This window comes from Martes martes (assembly GCF_963455335.1).
Source record: "Martes martes genome assembly, chromosome: 16".
Taxonomy (NCBI): domain Eukaryota; kingdom Metazoa; phylum Chordata; class Mammalia; order Carnivora; family Mustelidae; genus Martes; species Martes martes.
Window position 1 is genome coordinate 54333950 of NC_137904.1, and position 19912 is coordinate 54353861.

General features: G+C 39.3%; 1 protein-coding gene across 1 annotated transcript in view; it reads right to left on the reverse strand.

Moving 5' to 3' along the window:
- Positions 1-2820: 2820 nt before the first annotated feature.
- LOC308357209 (uncharacterized protein) overlaps positions 2821-19912 on the reverse strand; it is a gene marked incomplete at both ends in the record, with an annotated part of 65411 nt that continues 48319 nt past the window's right edge. Inside the window, 10 exon segments of the mRNA XM_080826674.1 lie at positions 2821-2873; positions 11940-11958; positions 11961-12021; positions 13311-13336; positions 13338-13452; positions 13644-13759; positions 14304-14402; positions 14476-14551; positions 14949-15126; positions 18623-18753. Coding sequence (XP_080682800.1) covers positions 2821-2873; positions 11940-11958; positions 11961-12021; positions 13311-13336; positions 13338-13452; positions 13644-13759; positions 14304-14402; positions 14476-14551; positions 14949-15126; positions 18623-18753 — 874 coding nt within the window.

Genomic DNA, 19912 nt, shown 5'->3' on the forward strand with positions numbered 1-19912 from the left:
GGCTCAGTGGGTTAAGCCTCTGGCTTCGGCTCAGGTCATGATCTCAGGGTCCTGGGATCCAGCCCCGCATCGGGCTCTCTGCTCAGCAGGGAGCCTGCTTCCTCCTCTCTCTCTGCCTGCCTCTCTGCCTACTTGTGATCTCTCTCTGTCAAATAAATAAATAAAATCTTTTAAAAAAAAAGAATTTAATGAATAAGTTTTGTAGCAGATTAGGCACAGCTGAGGAGAAAATTAATAAACCAGAAATGTAACTGAAGAAATTATATAAGATTTAGTATAAAGACAGAACAGGATGGAAAAATATTAAAGACAAATTAAAAGACACGAAAGACCGAATGACGTTTCCAGCACATATCTAGTAGGCGTTTTATAATAAGGAAAATAAAGGGAATAAATAAGAGGAATTTTACAAAACAAGTTGGATGAAAATTTTCCAGAGTTGAAGATATGAGCCCTCAGATTTAAAAAAAAAAAAAAGAAAAGAAAAAAAATTCCAACAACTAACTTTTTTTGTGGTGAGTTTTCAAAACATGATCAAGAAGGAGAATGGAGAGAGGGAAATACTAAAAAAACAATAAAAGAGAAAATACAAGCTATAAACTGAGGTTCAACAGTTAGCCAAATGATGTCATAAACAATCAAATAATGTCAAAGTGCTGAGGCAAAATAAATAGTCAACTTCAAATTCTATAATCAGTTAAATGCACATGAAATAAAGATCTCCTCAGAGAGAATTTACCTCCTACACAACACAGCTTAAAGAAAACTAAAAGATATACTTCAATTAAAAATAATTTTTAGGGACACCTGGGTGGCTCAGTTGGTTGGGCATCTGCCTTTGACTCAGGTCATGATCCCAGAGTCCTGGGATTGAGTCACACACTGGGCTCCTTGCTAGGTGAGGAGTCCGTGTCTCCCTCTCATTCTCCCCTGTGCTCTCTCTATCTCTCTAAAATGAATAAATAAAATCTTTTTAAAAAATTTGTTTTAAAAATAGCAAGAGTTGAGTCTCAGAAGTGTTTGACAAATAAGGTCCCAGTACTAATTATTTATTTGACTGTAAACAATTTTTTGTGGGAGAGGATGCATAACCTCCCACCAGCCTGTACATTTCTTCAGTTATTGCTAATGGAATCTTAGAGGTATCTACGATTTTTTAAAGATTTATTTATTCATTTGAGAGAGAGAGAGCACCCCCATGAGTGGGGGTGGGTGAGGAACACAGGGAGAGGGAGAGAATCCAAGCAGACTCTGCACTGAGCGTGGCACCCATCCTAGGGCTTGATCTCTCACAACTCTGAGATGATGACTTGAGCCACAACCAAGATTCAGACGATTAACCAACCGAGCCACCCAGACACCCCAAGGTGTCTATGATTTTGCAAAGTTTTAATTACTAGTTAAGAACAGAGACAAAAAAGAAAAGAAAAGAGAACAGAGACAGAGTTGGCATGGGATCAGAGAATGCTAGGGATTTTCGCATGAGTGCTACGCCACGGTTTTCCTCAGAGTATGTTGTGGGGGGGGGTCCAAAGTTATTGAAATTACTGTCCTTCTCAACTCTCAGTCACTAGAAATCCTCTCATTTCACTTGAAAAGCTGTCCTTATGAGCTAGAATTTTAAAGATAATGCAGACGGGGACAGGCAATTGTATGTTCACGAACAGGGGAACAGGGTGACAATGGGATGACGTACACAGGTGTGAATACTGGCCTTATATAAAGAATGCTGTTCATTCACACTAATAGCAAGAGAGTTAGAGTATATGGGTATACTGAAACCTGGCTGGTTGCTCAGACTGTGAAAGCTCTTGAAAACACTCTTCTAATTGCTTCCATTTTCACAGTCAAGTGGGAAGCAAGGTCTTCGGCTGAGAGTAAAAGAGGAGAGAGAGATGTTAGGGTCTGAGAAGCAGAAAGATGTGGTTAGGCAATTTAATCATCCAATCTGGTGACAGAGTGAGTGGACAAGGGGAATGCAGTGCAGTTGGCAGGCAGAACCAAGGCTCCACTTAAAGACAGACAGTGGCCCTTCATTTAAAGTGAGACTAGTTATTCTGTTCATGTATGTTTTCTACCAATGTTCCTCTCCTAAAACAGGTTTAACCAAGATTGAGGTTTTGTCAGGAAATTATGATGAAGGGTGAGAGGGTCAGGCATTGATGGTGTATATATGGGAGTAGCTATTGGCAAAGGTCAGCTTTTCTCTTGAGAGGTGGTGGACTCCTAAGTGGAAATGGTAGATGCCTCTTCTTTCTTGCCAACTTTATTTGGGCCATTGGCTCCCAGATTTTACTTTCAAGTACATGGCAGAGAGCTGATTCACTCTGTCTGGAAAGGTTGTGGATTTGGGGAGGTTTGGCTATCTAGGACTGTATCAAAGCTTCATTGAGGGAAAACAAAGCATGTGTTCATAAATCATTTTCTAGATAAAGAAAATTTTCAAGTTAACTGAAACTTAGGAATTTTGGCAGCATACTAGAACTACAAGTTTCCTGGAATTTCAGCTGCAGCAGTAAATCTAGCTTTTTGTCTCTTCTCCATTTGCATGTTTTCCTCTTATAAGCTTCTATACGTTAGCTTATCTGCTTTACAAAGACCACGTACAAATAACCATTTTGTGGTCAGAGTGACTAGGATCCACTCTCGGGATTAGACCAACATTACTCTAGAACAAAACCTTAGTACCAAGAGTTTGTGAGCCTCTGTATAGAGGTATGCCAGCTGCTAGCATCTCTGTTCTTGCTCAGACCTCTGGGACGGATCTCAAATGATCCCTGCCTGGTTCTGGTACTGTTCCCGTCTTGTCTGTCCTCATTGCTAGTCTGGAGTCCCAGGATGTAGGTGCAGCAGGTAGCGGCCCACTCTGTGAGCTGCCAAAAAGAGATAAAGCTGTCCTTAGGAATCCGTCCTAAATGTGACTAAAATAAAATTCTAAATAGTATTTTAAGGCCTTCCCTGTTTCTGAAATTAGCTGTGTTTCTTTCTTTAGAAAACTTTGCTGACTATCCTACTAAGTAAGGTTCAGTCTTTCCGTAGTCCAGTTCTCCTCATCTGGCAGACGATCTTTTTCATTAAGGGCACATGACGTAGGGGTCGAGAATGCGCAGCGCAGCCGCTGGTTGTTGGTGGACTCCCTGGGCAACTGCTTAGGTCAATGTTACCTTATTTTGCAGTGTCCCTAATGTACTGAAGTATCATCACAGGGACAGTGTTAACCAGGCCACAGGACCTGCTGAGACACCTTTTTTTTTTTTTTTCTGTTACAGGGATAAAACTGCCGAGAAAATGGTGCGGACATAGACCAGTGTCCCCACGTGCAGAGAAGAAACATGGCTAAATTTTTATAATCCAAGCAAGCACTCATTTTCCATGTCCACTGCCACTAGCAACCTGCACACACATGTTATTTTTTCCATCTCAAGACACTTTTAGTACAAACTGGTTTATACTGAAAGCATTGAACGTAGGTTCTATGCTAATGTCAGACGGGAAAGTAGAATAATCAGATGAGTAAACTGTCTTCAGTTCCAACTTCTAGGAAGTCTGCCCGTAGACTGAAATGCCATTGACGGAATTTAGACACTCATGACCTTTAATTTCAAAAGGTCTCAGTATCCTTGACCTTATTTTCTTGACCTTTCAATACTACATCTGTGGATACCATAGGGGGTCTGCAGCATGGTCTACTAAACACAAAAACTAGATATGAACATTTTTTAGTTGCATTATGTACCTAGCACAGAGAACTATATGGTAGGTGGTTAAATACTTGCTAAAATAAAGTAAAATTTTAAATATATGTATTTTTATCACAAAGTGTTTCATTTTTAGAAGAAACGAGAAAAAGAAAATGAAAAGCTAAAGAGATTATTTAGGTAAAGAAATTGTAGGAATAGCCTCTCGACCTAAACCCTACTGTTGGCCCATTCAAAAACTCACAAGGGCCTTAGGTTATAACATAATGGGTAAAGCCTCCCCCTCAGATCTCTGATAGCCTCTGGCAATGTTGTAGAATATTCAGTATCACAGAGAACCTCAAGTCAACTTTCAAAGCTGTGAACTGATTTACACCAGTTTCCACTGTATAATAATAACCTTTGGTATTTTTTGTTTCTTCATCAATGAATCTGTGCTAGAATTCTGGCCACAGAACTCATGGATCTTTGGCTGATACAAGATGTTATGTTTACTAATAATTGCCTTGATTTCTTTCATGACATCATTAATTTAACAATAGATTGAGGGAGATTTCATACACACAGGGGTACTGCTGAACTCATCAGGAGTTATAAATGGCATTTCTTTAACATTCCTTTGGATGAGGGAGCAGAAGCCTGGCTGAGGACAAAGTACAAGCTGACACCCTGCAACCTAACCACCCCCAAGTCTTGGGTAGGATATGTGTGATGTTTCTCCAGGGAGCTCCCAGCTGTCTTAATGCCTTAATGTTAATACATTGGCAGAAGTCAAAACAACCTTAACTTGACAATGACAAGGCCTCCTCTGTCTTATAGGTCCTCTTTAACAAGTGAAAATCCTTTTGAAAAACCTCCCTTTTCCTTACCTCTCCCGATTCCCAAGTATATAATCAGCCACCCCTCACAATCCCTCTGCAGCAGCTCTTTCTGCCCACGGTCCTGTCCCTGTGCTTTAATAAGATGACCATTTTGGATCAAAGGCATCTCAAGAATTCTTCCTTGGGGTCGCCTGGGTGGCTCAGTGGGTTAAAGCCTCTGCTTTCAGCTCAGGTCATGATCTCAGGGTTCTGAGATCGAGCCCCGCATCGGGCTCCCTGCTCAGTGGGGAACCTGCTTCCCCTTCTCTCTCTGCCTGCTTCTCTGCCTGCTTGTGATCTCTGTCTCTGTCAAATAAACAAATAAAATGTTAAAAAAAAAAAAAAAAGAATTCTTCCTTGGCCATCGGCTCTGGACCTCACCCCAAGGAACCTAACCTATATTCTAAAACCACATTATTTAAAAAAAAAAAAAAAAATTTCTATTTTTTTTCTTTCTCCCACACTCCCCCTATTTTTTTTCTTTTTTTGGATGTGTGTGTGGTGGGGGTTCCTCTCCCTTTCTCTCTATAAAATGAGCAAATGGGAGATCACTCAGAAACAAAGGCCCTCCTCACTTAAGTTCCTGTTATGGCCTGGGGATAGATTTAGCTGAGTATCTGAAGGTTTCCTAATGTATTTTTTTTTTCCACTCTACAGGATCCTCAAGCTGGTTCTGTGTGGGGGAAGGGAAAGGCTTTCCTTTAGCTTGATCATGGCTTCAGGACTTCCCCAGCTGAGGAGGGAGAATGAAATAGAAGCTTTCACTTGCGGCTGGTTCCACGTTGCTCACAGACGGGAGAGAGGTATGCTGGCTGCGGGCATCTTCCTTTAGTTTAGTGAATAGTTGTTTGAGTTGCCAACAAAGTTATTTGGGGGTTATAAGAAGAGTCTGGGACCTTTCCTAATTCTGCATCTACCATCTTGTGTTTGCTTTGTTTTTATTTTCATTTTAGCAGATAAGAGTGAGGGGATTATGGAAGTGGTACTCACTCTGTCATGATTGCTGTCTATAATTCCTTCCTTTCTTAGGAAATTTCTGCTTCTGAGGAGCTGATGAGGGAGCAGGAGGCTGGCTGAGGACAAAGCAAAAGCTGGCACCTTGCACCCCCTCTCCACGCGCTCCCCTCGGTAATATGTGTGACATTCCTCAGGCACCTCTAACTGCCCTAAAAGAAAAACAAATCGTTAACTTGCAGAGATCACAACCCTGCAAGGCAGGAGTCTCCCTTGGTTTACAAATGTCCTTGAGATTTACAACAAAGAAGTTACCTATCAATAGCCCAATTTCCAGAGGTACATAACTCAGTTCCTCAAGCCCTGATGTCATCCTCCCCTCCATAAACAAAACTGAAGGAGGCTGAGGTAGAAGGATAAGTAAATAAAGTTAAATTTCTTCTAAACCTAAATCTCACTAACAAGGATGCTTGATAGCAGGAATGGGACATTCCACCAGGAGACTCCCAATTGTCTTTATGTTAGTGCCTCATTAGAGGGGAAATGGCGTTGGCTTGATAGTAACCAGGACTTCAATATCCTGACATTTTTCTTTACCCCCGATAGCCCTTCTGAACACCCCCTTTGTCCTCACCTACCCAACTCCTGTGTATATAACCAGCCACTCCTCAGTGAGACTTCTGTTGGAAGCTTAGGCACATAGAGAACCTTGGGCCCATGTGTTCTAGGAATGTATTCCATTGATTCGATAGATAATTGCCAAAGATCTACATGCCACATTTTTGGTGGGAGCATTTTTTACAATAGGGAAATTTAGAAACAATCTATGTATCTTTCAACTGATTTTTCAGCCATAATCTTTTTTATATATTCAAACATTAAAATAATACATAGGTTTTAAAAATGATGTAGATGTATAATAAACTGGGAAAGTATGATGCTCATAGTATGTTATTAAATAAGACAAATACAAAACAGTAGATATAATATTACCTGTGTTGTGTATGTGCCTATGTGATAGAAAAATGTATTAATGAAGCAAAAAAAATATCTTTTATATCCTAGAACTGTAAAAATTGTATGATTTTCTTACAAATAACATGTACTATGTCAAATTATTTTAAATTATACTTTTAAAAATTAAATGGACTGAGTTTGTCTTTTTAAAGCATTTTTAAATGTACAATTCAGTAACATTAATTGCATTCACAATACTGTACAATCATTCTCACTCCAAAACTTTTCCATTACCCTATGCAGGAATTTTTTTTTTTTTTTTTTTTTAAGATTTTATTTGCCAGAGAGAGAGAGAGAGCACAAGCAGGGAGAGCAGCCGGAAGATGGAGAAGCAGGCTCTCTGCTAAGCAAGGAGCCCAATACAGGACTCTATCCCAGGACCATGGGATTATGACCTGAGCAAAACGCAGATGCTTAACTGACTGAGCCACCCAGGCGCCCCCCTACACAGGAATTCTTCACCATGCAATAACCCTCATTCTCCCATCCCTTAGCTCCTGGTACCCTCTAATCTACTTTTTGTCTCCATGAATTTGCCTACTCTAGATATTTCTTATGAGCATTCATATTCATGCAATATTTGTATCTAGATTATTTCAAGCAAATTTTATGTTATACATATATTTTATTTAAAATATATTTAAAAGATCAAATGAACTGAGACATTGAAAATTTCTGGGCACTTACAATCACTGGTATTTTTAACCTAACCCAGAATAATCCTGCTAGATCTTGCAGGGCATTTTCAATGGGAGAAGGATCTGTGTTAAAAGACATGAATTCTTTATCTGGGTTAAACTCTGTATACCGGTTTTTTTTTGTTTTTGTTTTTTTTCAATGTGACAAGCATGGTGCTTACCAACTTCTTGCTGCTTCTTAGAAACTGCCCTCCTGGGGCACCTGGGTGGCTCAGTGGGTTAAAGCCTCTGCCTTTGGCTCGGGTCATGATCCCAGGGTCCTGGAATCAAGCCCCGCATCAGGCTCTCCGCTCGGCAGGGAGCTTGCTTCGTCCTCTCTCTCTGCCTGCCTCTGCCTACTTGTGATTTCTGTCTATCAAATAAATAAATAAAATCTTTTAAAAAAAAGAAAGAAAGAAAGAAAGAAAGAAACTGCCTTCCTGAGGGCATGGGATGAGGGCCCGGGCTGTTCTTAGTGTAAAGCTGACCATAATTTGTATCACTGGTGCAAGACCATAGCACATTCAGCCTTTGCGCCGTTGGTCATAAAAAGCTCAGTTCAAATAGTGACAAAGCCAGTCACAAGCTTCTCCATAAACTGAACCAAACAGTAGAGATGAAGTTAAAAGGATGCACAGAGAAAGGCAATTAGCAGGAGACACATGGGAGGCCATGGGATAAGTTAAAGATTTAAAGTTTAAACTTCAAGTTAAAGATTTAAAGTTTAAACTTTAATAAGTTTAAAGAAGTAAACAAAAACTTTAAGTAAGCAGAAGTGAGTTGAGAAAAGATGTGTCAACAGCCAGTGCTGTAGCCAGTTAACGAGCCAGTTATAAATACAAAATTCTGTTATCAATTCTGTTTATAAATATAAAATTCTGTATAAATACAGAAGGCTGTATTCCATGATAGCCACAGCAGAGCAAGAAGCTGAGTCTATATCATGGGTCGAAATATCAGCTGAAATTTCACAATCTTCACTTATGAAAGATACTTGTGGCTGTCTTGAATCCACAATAACCTTCAAACTGTCACTTTCAGCACTGTCCTAATTCTTGGATATGTCTGGGATTACTACATTACCTGGATTAATGTACACGACAACCCAAGGAACACAACAATCACTACCAGGAACTGGGATTTGTGAGATATGAAATCACCATGAATGTGGACCTTTTGTAATTAGTTGAGATATTATGGTTGGAAAGCATTGAGAGTGTTCTACTTATTCCCAAACTATGTTTTCTTGGTAGTCATACCAGGTAGCCAAAGAAGATAAGATTATGAGCAACAGCTACCAAGCAACAATTTTAAGAGCAGAGAAATGTAATCGAGCACAGTTAGATGATTTTAATTTATAGAAGCAGGAAATTCACCAAGTTAAAGTCCAGAATGCCTATTCAAAACAGCTAAAGGAAGCTGTTAGAGGAAGAACTTTTATGCAATAAGTAACTGGCAGGACCCACTGCCAAACAGTTGTATCAGAAGACATCACAGAACCTTGCTGTGTCTTTTTTGGTCAAAGTAAATCACTCTTCAACAGGAGTAAGGACATTGGTAGAAAATGAAAGGTGTTATTATTTTTTTTTTAACCAAGCTTCTCTTTTTGACCAGTTGTGATCATCCATCATAAATATGAAGGAAGCCCTCGTTGAGACTTTTTTTTTTTTCTGGTTGAGCCATTGGGACCTGGAAGAAAAGACTCAAACAAAAAAGAGTCCCTGGAATATCACAGACTACATAGGGATATGAGATAGTCTCAAATGCTGGATGGTGAGTCTTCAAAGCATAGAGAATGAGCTCACATGGTTAACCAAAATCAGAGTGTCTCAATATGGGTGCTACTTACATTTTGAGATGAATTATCATTTTTTTTTGTGGAGGACTGTCCTGTGGGTTTTAGGATGTTTAGCAGTATCTTTAGCCTCTGCCTCCTGGGTGGCAGTAGAAAACTTCTGTTGAGATAACCCAAAACAACTCCAAATAATGTCATCCATCTGCTGTGTGGGGGACAGAAGTGAGTGAGAACCACTGGAATAAGTATGGTAATCTAAGGATAGAAAATGAGTCATCTACCAAAACCACAAATACATTTCTTTGTTGGTCTTAATTATGTAATTGAGTGAATGGAATTTCCTTTTTAAGAAAATTTGAACATCACAAATAAAACAAAAACTTTTATCAAAAAATTTTTAAAAAACATCAAATTCCTGTAAGTTAGGAGGATGTACTTTTTTTTTTTTTTTAACCAATTACCTGTGGAATGTCTGTTTGTAGGAATCAAGGTAAGGGGACAAATTCTACCTTTAAGTCAATGCCAAGGTGACAGTAAAGGAACTGACACAAACCATGACCACATAATAGGAGTTCAAGCAGACAAGGAAAGTCAGAATCAAGGATGGCTATGACATTAAAAGGTCCTGTGGGGGTTTCAGAAGCTTAGGATGGGTGCTGAATTTTTCTACTGGTCAGAGAACAAAGTTACCTAGATCTCGTAGAGCAGAGAGCCACCCATTGATGTCAGAACTATTTACCCTAAGACCATAACAAAAGAAGACTAAAGAGAAGTTCATCACAACTTTATTCATAAGAGATAAACAAGCACATAGCCAAAAATGTCAGATAATAGTAAACAGGTAAGTAAAAACCATGATAACATATCAAAGGAATCCAATGCAGGTATCCCATAACCCAAAGGTGTTACGATGATATGCAAGATACTCATGAACCATGAACTGGAAAAATATAGGAAGTTACCATGCCCACTCATGTCGACTTGGAGAAAGTACTCATAAAAAGACCATTGATTACAGGTAGGCCAAATGGTGTAATCTGGTGTTTTCCTATAGATTATTATTATCTTCATCCACATAATTTCTATATATCCTTAAATGAGCATATACTTACAATCAGAAAATATAACTGTATTTAAAGGTTATACTGTATAATTTCATCCGTCCCTTTCTTAGATCATCTTATGGTCAATGTTATCTTAAATTGGTAAATTTAAGTAAATAATGTTTTAAAAATAGCTAATACATTTAAAGTTCAGGTTAAAAAAAACCCTACAATATTTTGGTCGTTTCTTTTTTGAGAGAGAGAGAGAGTGGCAGTGGGGAGAGGGAGAGAGAGAATCTTAAGCAGACTCCCCACTGAGCATGGAGCCCAACACAGAGCTTCATCTGTGGATCTGAGAACCCTGAGATCACAACCTGAGTCAAAGCCAAGAGTTGGATGCTTAACCAACTGAGCCATCCAGGCCCCCCCCTTCAATGTTCTGTTTGTAAAACGTGCTCAGCATTCAGCTATATTGAAAATAATTTTAAAAACCGGACTAACACTATGTGATTTTTTAATTAATACTGAACACAAAATAGGCCTTATTAGCAATTAGTATAATGCCCGATTATGTTAATGTTCACTACTTTTCCCTATCTTTGCCTCTCCCCTCCATTCTAAAGTCTAAAAAAACCATTTAAAATCTTAATCATTATTGAATGTTGGAACTACTGAGTGTGTCTGTTACCTGTGGTAATACGGAAGACTGTTCTAGAATTCTGGAGACTAATAATGTAGTAGGACCTAAAGCCTGATGTTAGGAGATTCAGGGTTTTAAGACTCTTCCTGTGGGAGGATTTTCCATCTAACTGCTGTATCAACTTCATCATCAAAATTTCCTATAATTTAGAGAGTTCTAAGAACACCTAAGTAGGGAGAAAATAAATAAGTAAACAAAGATGTCAGGATGTTTCTGAAAGATGGATGTGCCCAGAGATTTACACAAAGGCTCCTTGGATGATGCCCACTGGTTTAAAGAAAACTCACGTGTTCCCAGGTGAGAGAGGCTGTATTCTTCCATGTCAAAGATCTGTTTCACTGCATTGAAAGGGACTGACATTAATGGCTTACATGTTTTCCACCAAAAGTGCTTTCAAAATGTGCAATATATGCAGCAACTTCAAATCCATGAGATTTTTTAAGGTATAGCCCAAGTCACCACATTTTTTTGGAAGGATAAAGAAAGATGTGGATATGGCCAAACAAAAAGAGAGCAATGCAGGAATGTATACATCACCAGTACACTCCGAAGAGCTTCTTGTGGCCTATTCCAGTACGTCCCCTTTTGATTACTCACATATATATTGTTAGGACTCAAATCAGCTGTTGAGTATTGTTGGGTTTCTATATTTATAAATCTATGAACAAGTAAGTACCCTGTATGTGGGTCCCAATTCTATGCGTCAAGGCCTCATAAATATCCAGGGTGACCTCTAGTCAGTGTCTCTAGAACGAGTTCAACTCTACCCTCATCCCTCCCCAATCCTAACTTGTCACATATCAGCCCTGTGTACCTTCCTTCTCTGGCCTTCTATCTAGGCCTCCAGCCATTGTCTCCATATTCCAGCTCCTCACGCCTCTGACTATGATAAATACGGAGATGCAAGAAGCTCGACTCAGTATTCTTTGGGACAAATGTCGATAATTATGCTCCAATACCATTCAATGGAACCAGGACAGAATATTCTTGTTTCCTTTTTAGGAGAGGAAAAATAAGGGGGAGTAAACCTCAGTATAGAGCTAGTACTACAATCCCTATAGAATTTATAAGACGAATCCAATGGAGATTTTCTAAGTTTTGACTGATTATATAATTTTTCTACTTGAATTCATATAGTATATATTCCATGTGAAACTATGCACAATAGATAAAGTCTAAGTATGTCTAAACTTACCCGCCTCTAATTTAAAAAAAAGGCTTGAGACAGAGGGTGAATGTCTTTCAACGGTAATTTATATACCATCATGGAGGAATATCTGGGAGAAGGAAAAAAATCAGATGTCTAACGGTGTTATAACATTGGGGAGAAATTAATAGCCAAAAAAATGCGTTTTCCTTTTTTTTTTTTTTTTTAAGATTTTATTCATGTATTTGACAGAGAGAGAGAGAGTGCAAGCAGGGGTTGGGGGTGGCAGGCAGAGGGAGAGGTGAAGCAGATCCCCCCCATTGAGCAGGGAGCCCAAGGTAGGGCTCAATCCCAGGATCCCAAGGTCATGATCTGAACCTAAAGCAGATGCTTAACCAACTGAGCCATGCTACATGTATACAGTTCATCTTGACTCAAGTTCTTTACATATTCTGTGTTCTCAAGAGTGCCTCTTATCCTCACTCTTCAGTGGCCAAACTTTGCTCAATTTTAAAGTCCTACTTTAATGTCATTTCCTCATTTCTTTGTATCTTCATTTGCTTAATAGCCTTGTCCCCCGAGGTTGTAAGTGCCAAAAGAATCTTCTCTATTTATTGACTACCGTATACATGGTCTTCAGCATGTAATACGTATTCAAGAATTATTATTTTTTTAAGATTTTATTATTTAGAGAGAGAGTGTGTGTGAGCAGGGGGGAAGGGCAGAGGGAAAGGGAGAAAGAGAATCCCAAGCAGACTCTGTGCTGAGCAGAGTCTGACATGGAGCTCCATCTCATGACCCTAAGATCATGACCTGAGCTGAAATCAAGAGTCTGAGGTTAACCAACTGAGCCACACAGGCGCCCCCGTGTGCTTCTTTAAATTCAATTCAACTTCAGTTTGCTCTTCACATGGGTTTCATTATTCTTGCTTGTAATTGATAGCGAATCACATACAAATTTAAAAGAAACATAGAGGGGATTAAATGAGCAATGAACAATTAATTTAAGATAAAGTCAGTCTTCTTCAAGCATATAAGTGTGTGTTACTGGAGTTCTCAATGCAATTTTTCATTCAAAAAAATGTCGTAAGTGGATGCATAGTTTTCATTGTCTATTAAAAAATATTAAATTCCTGGTTTTGTTTGTACTTTGTTCCTAATATCTGAATGATCCCATCATTTCCATACACAGGCACATGTGCACACGCACACACCACTCACCTTTTTGGAGCTATGACGCATTCACTGAACATAACCTTTCAGTGGCTTTTTCTATGCATCCGAGTGACCTCCAAACAACTTGTTTTGTGATAAAGAAGTCAGTTCAGCCTTTCTCTTCCTGTCCAGATTCACCCAAGTCTAAATTGAGTGTGCTAGAAAACCTGTACACTTGTCACCCATGCCAAAAACATCCTTTACCTTTCTTGCCGAGCAGCCTGTGGAAAAAAGCGTCAGAATCTCAGTGTGGAGAAGCTCCATCTGAGTGGGGTCCTTCATTTTTATTTCTAGAAAATAATCTTTAACAAATTTGGTTTTCAGATGTTGAATGGAACAAATACACCTAATCCAAGGAAGAGAAAAAAGAGTTGAAAGAAAAGAACACTGGTCCTTTAATTTCTTCCTCAACTGCAAAGGCAGAAGAGGGTGTTTGATCATAGATCAAGGAGCTGAAGAGCACCAGCTGGACATAGTGAACTGTAATTCTCTCTGCAAGAACTTGGCACCCAAGTGTGGGCATGGACGGGCACCCACCTCAGCCTTCTGGACACTATAATGGGCACACAGTCACACATGGCCTCAGCCTCTGCCATGGAGTGGGTGGTCAGGAGGGCGCCCCTCTCTGCGTTTTTAACAATGGTCAGAATTGCCTGCCTCAAGGTAAAGTAAGAGATTGTTTGCATTTAGAAAGTAATTTGGGAAAATAGGTGAACGGAAAGAAGTATGAAGAATAATAGAAAATTTTGTATTCAGTTACAAGAAAAAAAAATCTGTTCCAGAGAGAAAGAAAAAAAAAATTGTATTGCATTATGTAATTCTATTACCACACTAACTGGCTTTGTAGAATGAAATGCTGAAGACTGGGAAATAGTGAGTAAAGTCATGTTTGTTTAAAAAGTTGGAGCGCAGAGAAGCACCAGATTGTAGGATCGTCAATAACTGAAGAATAAAAGAAGAATGAGGCAGGGAAGAGGAGTAAGAAAAAGAAAAACCAAACAAATACAGGCAAGATTCTTTTAGATTCTTAAAATGTCTATTTTTTTCCTTCCTTGGGGAATTTTGAGCACTGTACTGAGTTTCATTGAATTAAATAATAGAGGATGTGAACCTCGAAGATAAATGGAGCAAATGTAAAAAAATATATATATGAACTCCAGACTCATACTACTAACTCTATACTTAATATGACACCCCTTGCCACATTTGCTGCTGCCCCTCAGGGTCCACCCTTGTGGACGGCTCATCCAGAATCACCACTGACGAGTCTCCCAGGATGCTCAGCATGAAGCACAGCTGGAACGAAAGGAAGAGCACACCTGGCACTAATCTGCAGGGTGCACAGGGTAACCCCGAGCCCCCTTTCTACCTTCCTCTTTACACCCTCGGATAAGGACGTCACAGGAACTTTAAGTTTTTCCTGGAGCTTGAGAGCTTCCACAAATCTGATGAAAAAAACCCTACTCTGATTTTTCACGAGGCACAGGTTCCTACCAAAACTAACAATATAGAGATGCCTGAGTGGCTCAGTGGGTTAAGCCTCTGCCTTCGGCTCAGGTCATGATCTCAGGGTCCTGGGATCGAGCCCCACATCGGGCTCTCTGCTCAGCAGGGAGCCTGCTTCCTCCTCTCTCTCTGCCTGCCTCTCTGCCTACTTGTGATCTCTCTCTCTCAAATAAATAAATTAACTCTGTAAAAAAAAACAAAAAACAACTAACAATATAGAAAACCTTAGCACCATCAACCTGAAAACAGTTATTCTGAAGGACCATATTTAATGAGGAAATTACATGTTCCCCCCTTCCTCCTGCTACGAAGCATGAATGAGCCTTCCCTCCCTACCGTGAAGTACTAAGAGCAGCGTCCTCCTTGCCTATTCCTTTCACTGTGGTGCACAGCTCCAAGTGTTCCTTCACCATAAGACTGGGCCACAGTGAGTTTTCCTGAGGACGGCACCCCAAACACTTCAGGGTGTCACCTTCCGTTGCCTCAGTGATGTTCTGCAGCCTTGTAAAACCACCTGCATCGAACAGTGAAAGTCAGATCCACGTTCAGCTTTTGTTCCAATCTTCCTTCTACTAAAGGAGATAAAAGTGGCCATTAAGCCTTGTGCATGGTTAGTGGGACTACAGACTGGTGTAGCCACCATAGAAAACAGTATGGAAGTTCCTCAAAAAACTAAAAATAGAACTACCTTATAATCCAGTAATTCCACTACTGGATATTGAACCAAAGAAAACAAAAATCCTAATTCAAAAAGATAAATGTCCCCTTATGTTTATCGGAGCATTGTTTACAGTAGCCAAGATATGGAAGCACTCCAAGTGTCCACTGATAGAAGAATGGATGAAGAAGTTGTGGTGTATATCTACAATGGAATATTACTCAGCCATAGAAAACAATGAGATGCTGCCACCTGTGACAATGTGGATAGACCTAGAGAATATGATGCTCAGTGAAATAAGTCAGTAAGAGAAAGGCAAATATCATATGATTTTACTCATCTGCAGAATTTAAGAAGCAAAACAAATGAACAAAGAAAAACTGAGACTAATAAAAAACTCTCTTAAATACAGAGAACAAATGTGATTGACAGATTGGTGGGGGGATGGGAGAAATATGGGTGAAGCGGATAAGAGTACTGGGTAATGAGCACTGGGTGATACACGGTATTGTTAAATCATTAAATTATACACCTGAGGCTAACATAACATTGCATGTTAATTTTACTTGCATTAAAAAAAAAAAAGAAGTGGCCGTAGGGGCACCTGGGGGCCTCACTCCAACTCTTAACTTCAGCGCAGGTCATGATCTTAGAGTTGTGAGATAGAGCCCTGCATGGGGCTCTGTGCTGGGTGTGGAGCCTGCTTAAGATTCTCTCTCTCCCTCTTCCCACTTGTATGCTCAAAAAAAAAAAAAAAAAAAAAAGGCCATTATGTATCACCATTTTTTGAGCATGCAGCGATACTTCATAAAACTTTTCATTTATTTATTTGTTTTCTTAAAAAATCATTTGATTTACTGGTAGAAAAATGAAAGGATGCTATTGATATTTAAAGTGAAATTTCCCCTGGCAATGAGCTTGGTTTCTTCACGTACCACTCCTGCAGCTGGCTTTGTGTCTCCTGTTATCATTTTAATGGAAGTACTTTTACCAGCTCCATTGTGTTCCAGAAATCCCAAAACTTCACCTGGAGGAAAGGGTCACCACTGATGTCTGTACTTCAAAGCTGGATTAACCTAAAACACTTAGTTTAGTGACATTTTGAAACAAAATAATTTTCAAACAATCCCTTTGCAATCTTCTATATTCCAGAGTGAATGGAAAGATTTTGGATTTAGAGTAGAATACGTTGGTCTTCCTGATCCAAGACTGAGTTTCAGTTTGAATCGGGACATGGTATTGAAACAGAAAACATTTCTCTGCCAACATGTCAAGTATTTTTATAATGACATGTTAACCAAGATAGAGGAACAGTCTCAAAGAATGGAAAATTTTCTCCTTTTCACAGTCTCAAACCTAAACAAATAAGGAACAACCTGATAAAGGGAACATTGTCCAAACCTTTTTTTAATACAGAAGTAGACATTTCTTATGGCTATTTTCTTCTTTTTTATTGAAAAGCAACTTTCTTTATTCCCTTTATGTTCCTTGTGTAAATAGCTTGCCATTATGAGTGGTTTCTGGAAAACAAAACAAAGCATGATTTTCCTGTTAAATCTCAGATATCTTATACACTCATTTTTTAAAAATTTAATTTAATTTTTTTCAGTGTTCCAAAATTCATTGTTTACCCACCACACCCCGTGCTCCATGCAATACATGCCCTCCATAATACCACCACCAGGTTGACCTAACCCCTCACCCCCACCTCCAAAACCCTCAGTTTGTCTCTCAGAGTCCACAGTCTCTCGTGCTTCATTTCCCCCTTGGATTTCCCCCAACTCACTTTTCCTTTCCCTCTCCTAATGTCCTCCATGTTATTCCTTATGCTCCACAAGTAAGTGAAACCATATGATAATTGACTCTCTCTGCTGGACTTATTTCACTCAACATAATCTCTTCCAGTCCTGTCCATGTTGATACAAAAGTTGGGTATTCATCCTTTTTTTGTTTGTTTGTTTTAAGATTTTTTATTTATTTACTTGACAGAGAGAGAGAGAGATCACAAGTAGGCAGAGAGGCAGGCAGAGAGAGAAGAGGAAGCAGACTCACTCCTGAGCAGAGAGCCTGATGTGGGGCTTGATCCCAGGACCTGGGATCAGGCCTGAGCTGAAGGCAGAGGCTTAACCCACTGAGCCACCCAGGTGCCCCGGTATTCATCCTTTCTGATGGAGGCATAATACTCCATTGTATATATGGACCATATTTCTTTATCCATTCATCTGTTGAAGGGCATCTTGGATCTTCCCACAGTTTGGTGACTGTGGCCATTGCTGCTATGAACATTGGGGTACAAATGGCCCTTCTTCTCACTACATCTATATCTTTGGGGTAAATACCCAGTAGTGCAATTGCAGGGTCATAGGGTAGCTCTAGTTTTAATTTCAAAGGAATGTCCACACTATTTTCCAAAGTGGCTGCACCAACTTGCATTCCTACCAACAATGTAAGCGAAATAAGTAAAAAACAGTGAAAAAGTCCAGCAGAGAAAGTCAATTATCATATAGTTTCACTTACTTGTGGAGCATAAGGAATAACCCTCCTACCAACAGTGTAGGAGGGTTCCCCTTTCTTCACATCCTCTCCAACACTTGTTGTTTACTGTCTTGTTAATTTTGGCCATTCTAACTGGTGTAAGGTGGTATCTCAATGTGGTTTTGATTTGAGTCTCCCTGATGGCTAATGATGATGAACATTTTTTCATGTGTCTGATAGCCATTTGTATATCTTCTTTGGAGAAGTGTCTTTTCATGTCTTCTGCCCATTTTTTGACATGATTATCTGTTTTGTTGTACACTCATGTTTTATCTTTCATGTTCTAGGTTATGAATATAACCAGATTTTGTTCAGTCTCTCTTTTTTTTTTTTTTAAATGAAGTACCCAAATGTATGTTCATGAATGGAGATTGCTTTACTGCTTAGAACACTAATCCCTAATCAAATGTATTGTGTTTGCCTTATGCCCTTGGCACTAATTTCATTTCTGGTGCTTTTCTTATTGATTTTCATGCAGTGTAAATTTACTTGTTAGTTACAGTTACTAATGTCACGACTTCTATATAATGCGAAATGAAACTGCAACTCTTGCAAAAGATGTGAGATCTTGTTAAGGTTGATAAACATATCAGAGAATGTTTTGAATTACACTGGTGAATAAAGACCTCAAAAGGTTAAGATCCACAAAAAACTGGAGAAAATTCAGAGTCATGACAAGATAGATACTTCAAAGGATGTGATTTAAATATGACCTACACATGCTAGTGTTACAGTTTTGAAAATAAAAACCAGGAGTTCATCAACTCTAGAGAACAAGCTACCTGGCCCAGTGTTTATTGTAAAGGGTTCAAGTTACTTGTTTTCACCTCATTCAGGTTCAGAGTGGTGAATGCATTTGTTGTGTTCACTCTTTCAGCTTGAACATCTTCATCATCTTCTTCTGGCTCTTCTGGATTTGGATGATTTTCTCTACTTCCTGAGGAGATCCTGCAAAGAAAACAAAATAACACAACAATGTGATTCTAGCTGTACAACTATCAAGAAAATGTAAGCCTCTACACTTAAATTATTATCCTCTGCTTAAAAGAAAGAAAAATGATTAATTTGTTACCTACAAGATTCCCCTGTAGGTAGCCACATCCCTTGAAATATTTTCTTTGACTATTATCTTTTTAAAATTTTATTTATTTATTTATTTGTCTGAGAGACAAATATTTGTCTAAACAAAATATTTATTTGTCTGAGAGAGAGAGAAAAGGAAGATGGGGAGAGGGCAGCAGGCAGAGGGAGAGAGAGAAGCAGGCTCCCTGCTAGGGAGCTGCATGCAGGGCTCGATCCCAGAACCCTGGGATCATGACCCGAGCTGAAGACAGATGCTTTTTTTTTTTTTCCAAGATGTTATTCATTTGTTTGATAGACAGAGATCACAAGTAGGCAGAGAGGCATGCGGGGTGGGGTGGGGGGGACGGGTTAGGGTTAGCAGGCTCCCCGCTGAGCAGAGAGCATGATGCAGGGCTTGATTTCAGGACCCTGGGAACATGTCCTGAGCTGAAGGCAGAGGTTTTAACCCACTGAACCACCCAGGCACCCATGAAGGCAGATGCTTAACTAAGTGAGCCACCCAGGCACCCCATTCGTTGACTATTATCTTTAAAACCTTTCATTCCATCTGTCAACTAGCTCTTGAAATTCCCTCAGATAGTGTTTTCAGTCTGCCGCCATCCAGATAGTCCCCACATTACATCACAAATGATCACCAGAATTGGCTCCTCTTTCCTTTTCAAAATACTCCACACACATACTGAATACACCAGCTCATTATCATGTTTTCTCTTTGGGGACTAAACTTGCTGTAAACTGGAGAAAAAACAAGCTTTGGTGCTTAACCACTAAGAGAGATGCAGAGAACAAAAACTCAACTTGCCTAAAATCAGTAAAGACCCATGACTTCAAAACTATGTATCCCTGCATTCAGTCCAATGCTATTTTGGGCTTTTTCCCCAGAATAACAATGCCTAATGTGCCTGGCTAAAAATTGGATAGCAAATCAAACTTAATAAATTGATGTTAAATGTACTGTTACAAAAAATTATATCCAGATGTTAATAAATGTTCTTCTAACCTAAAAACTGGATCTTTCCTCATT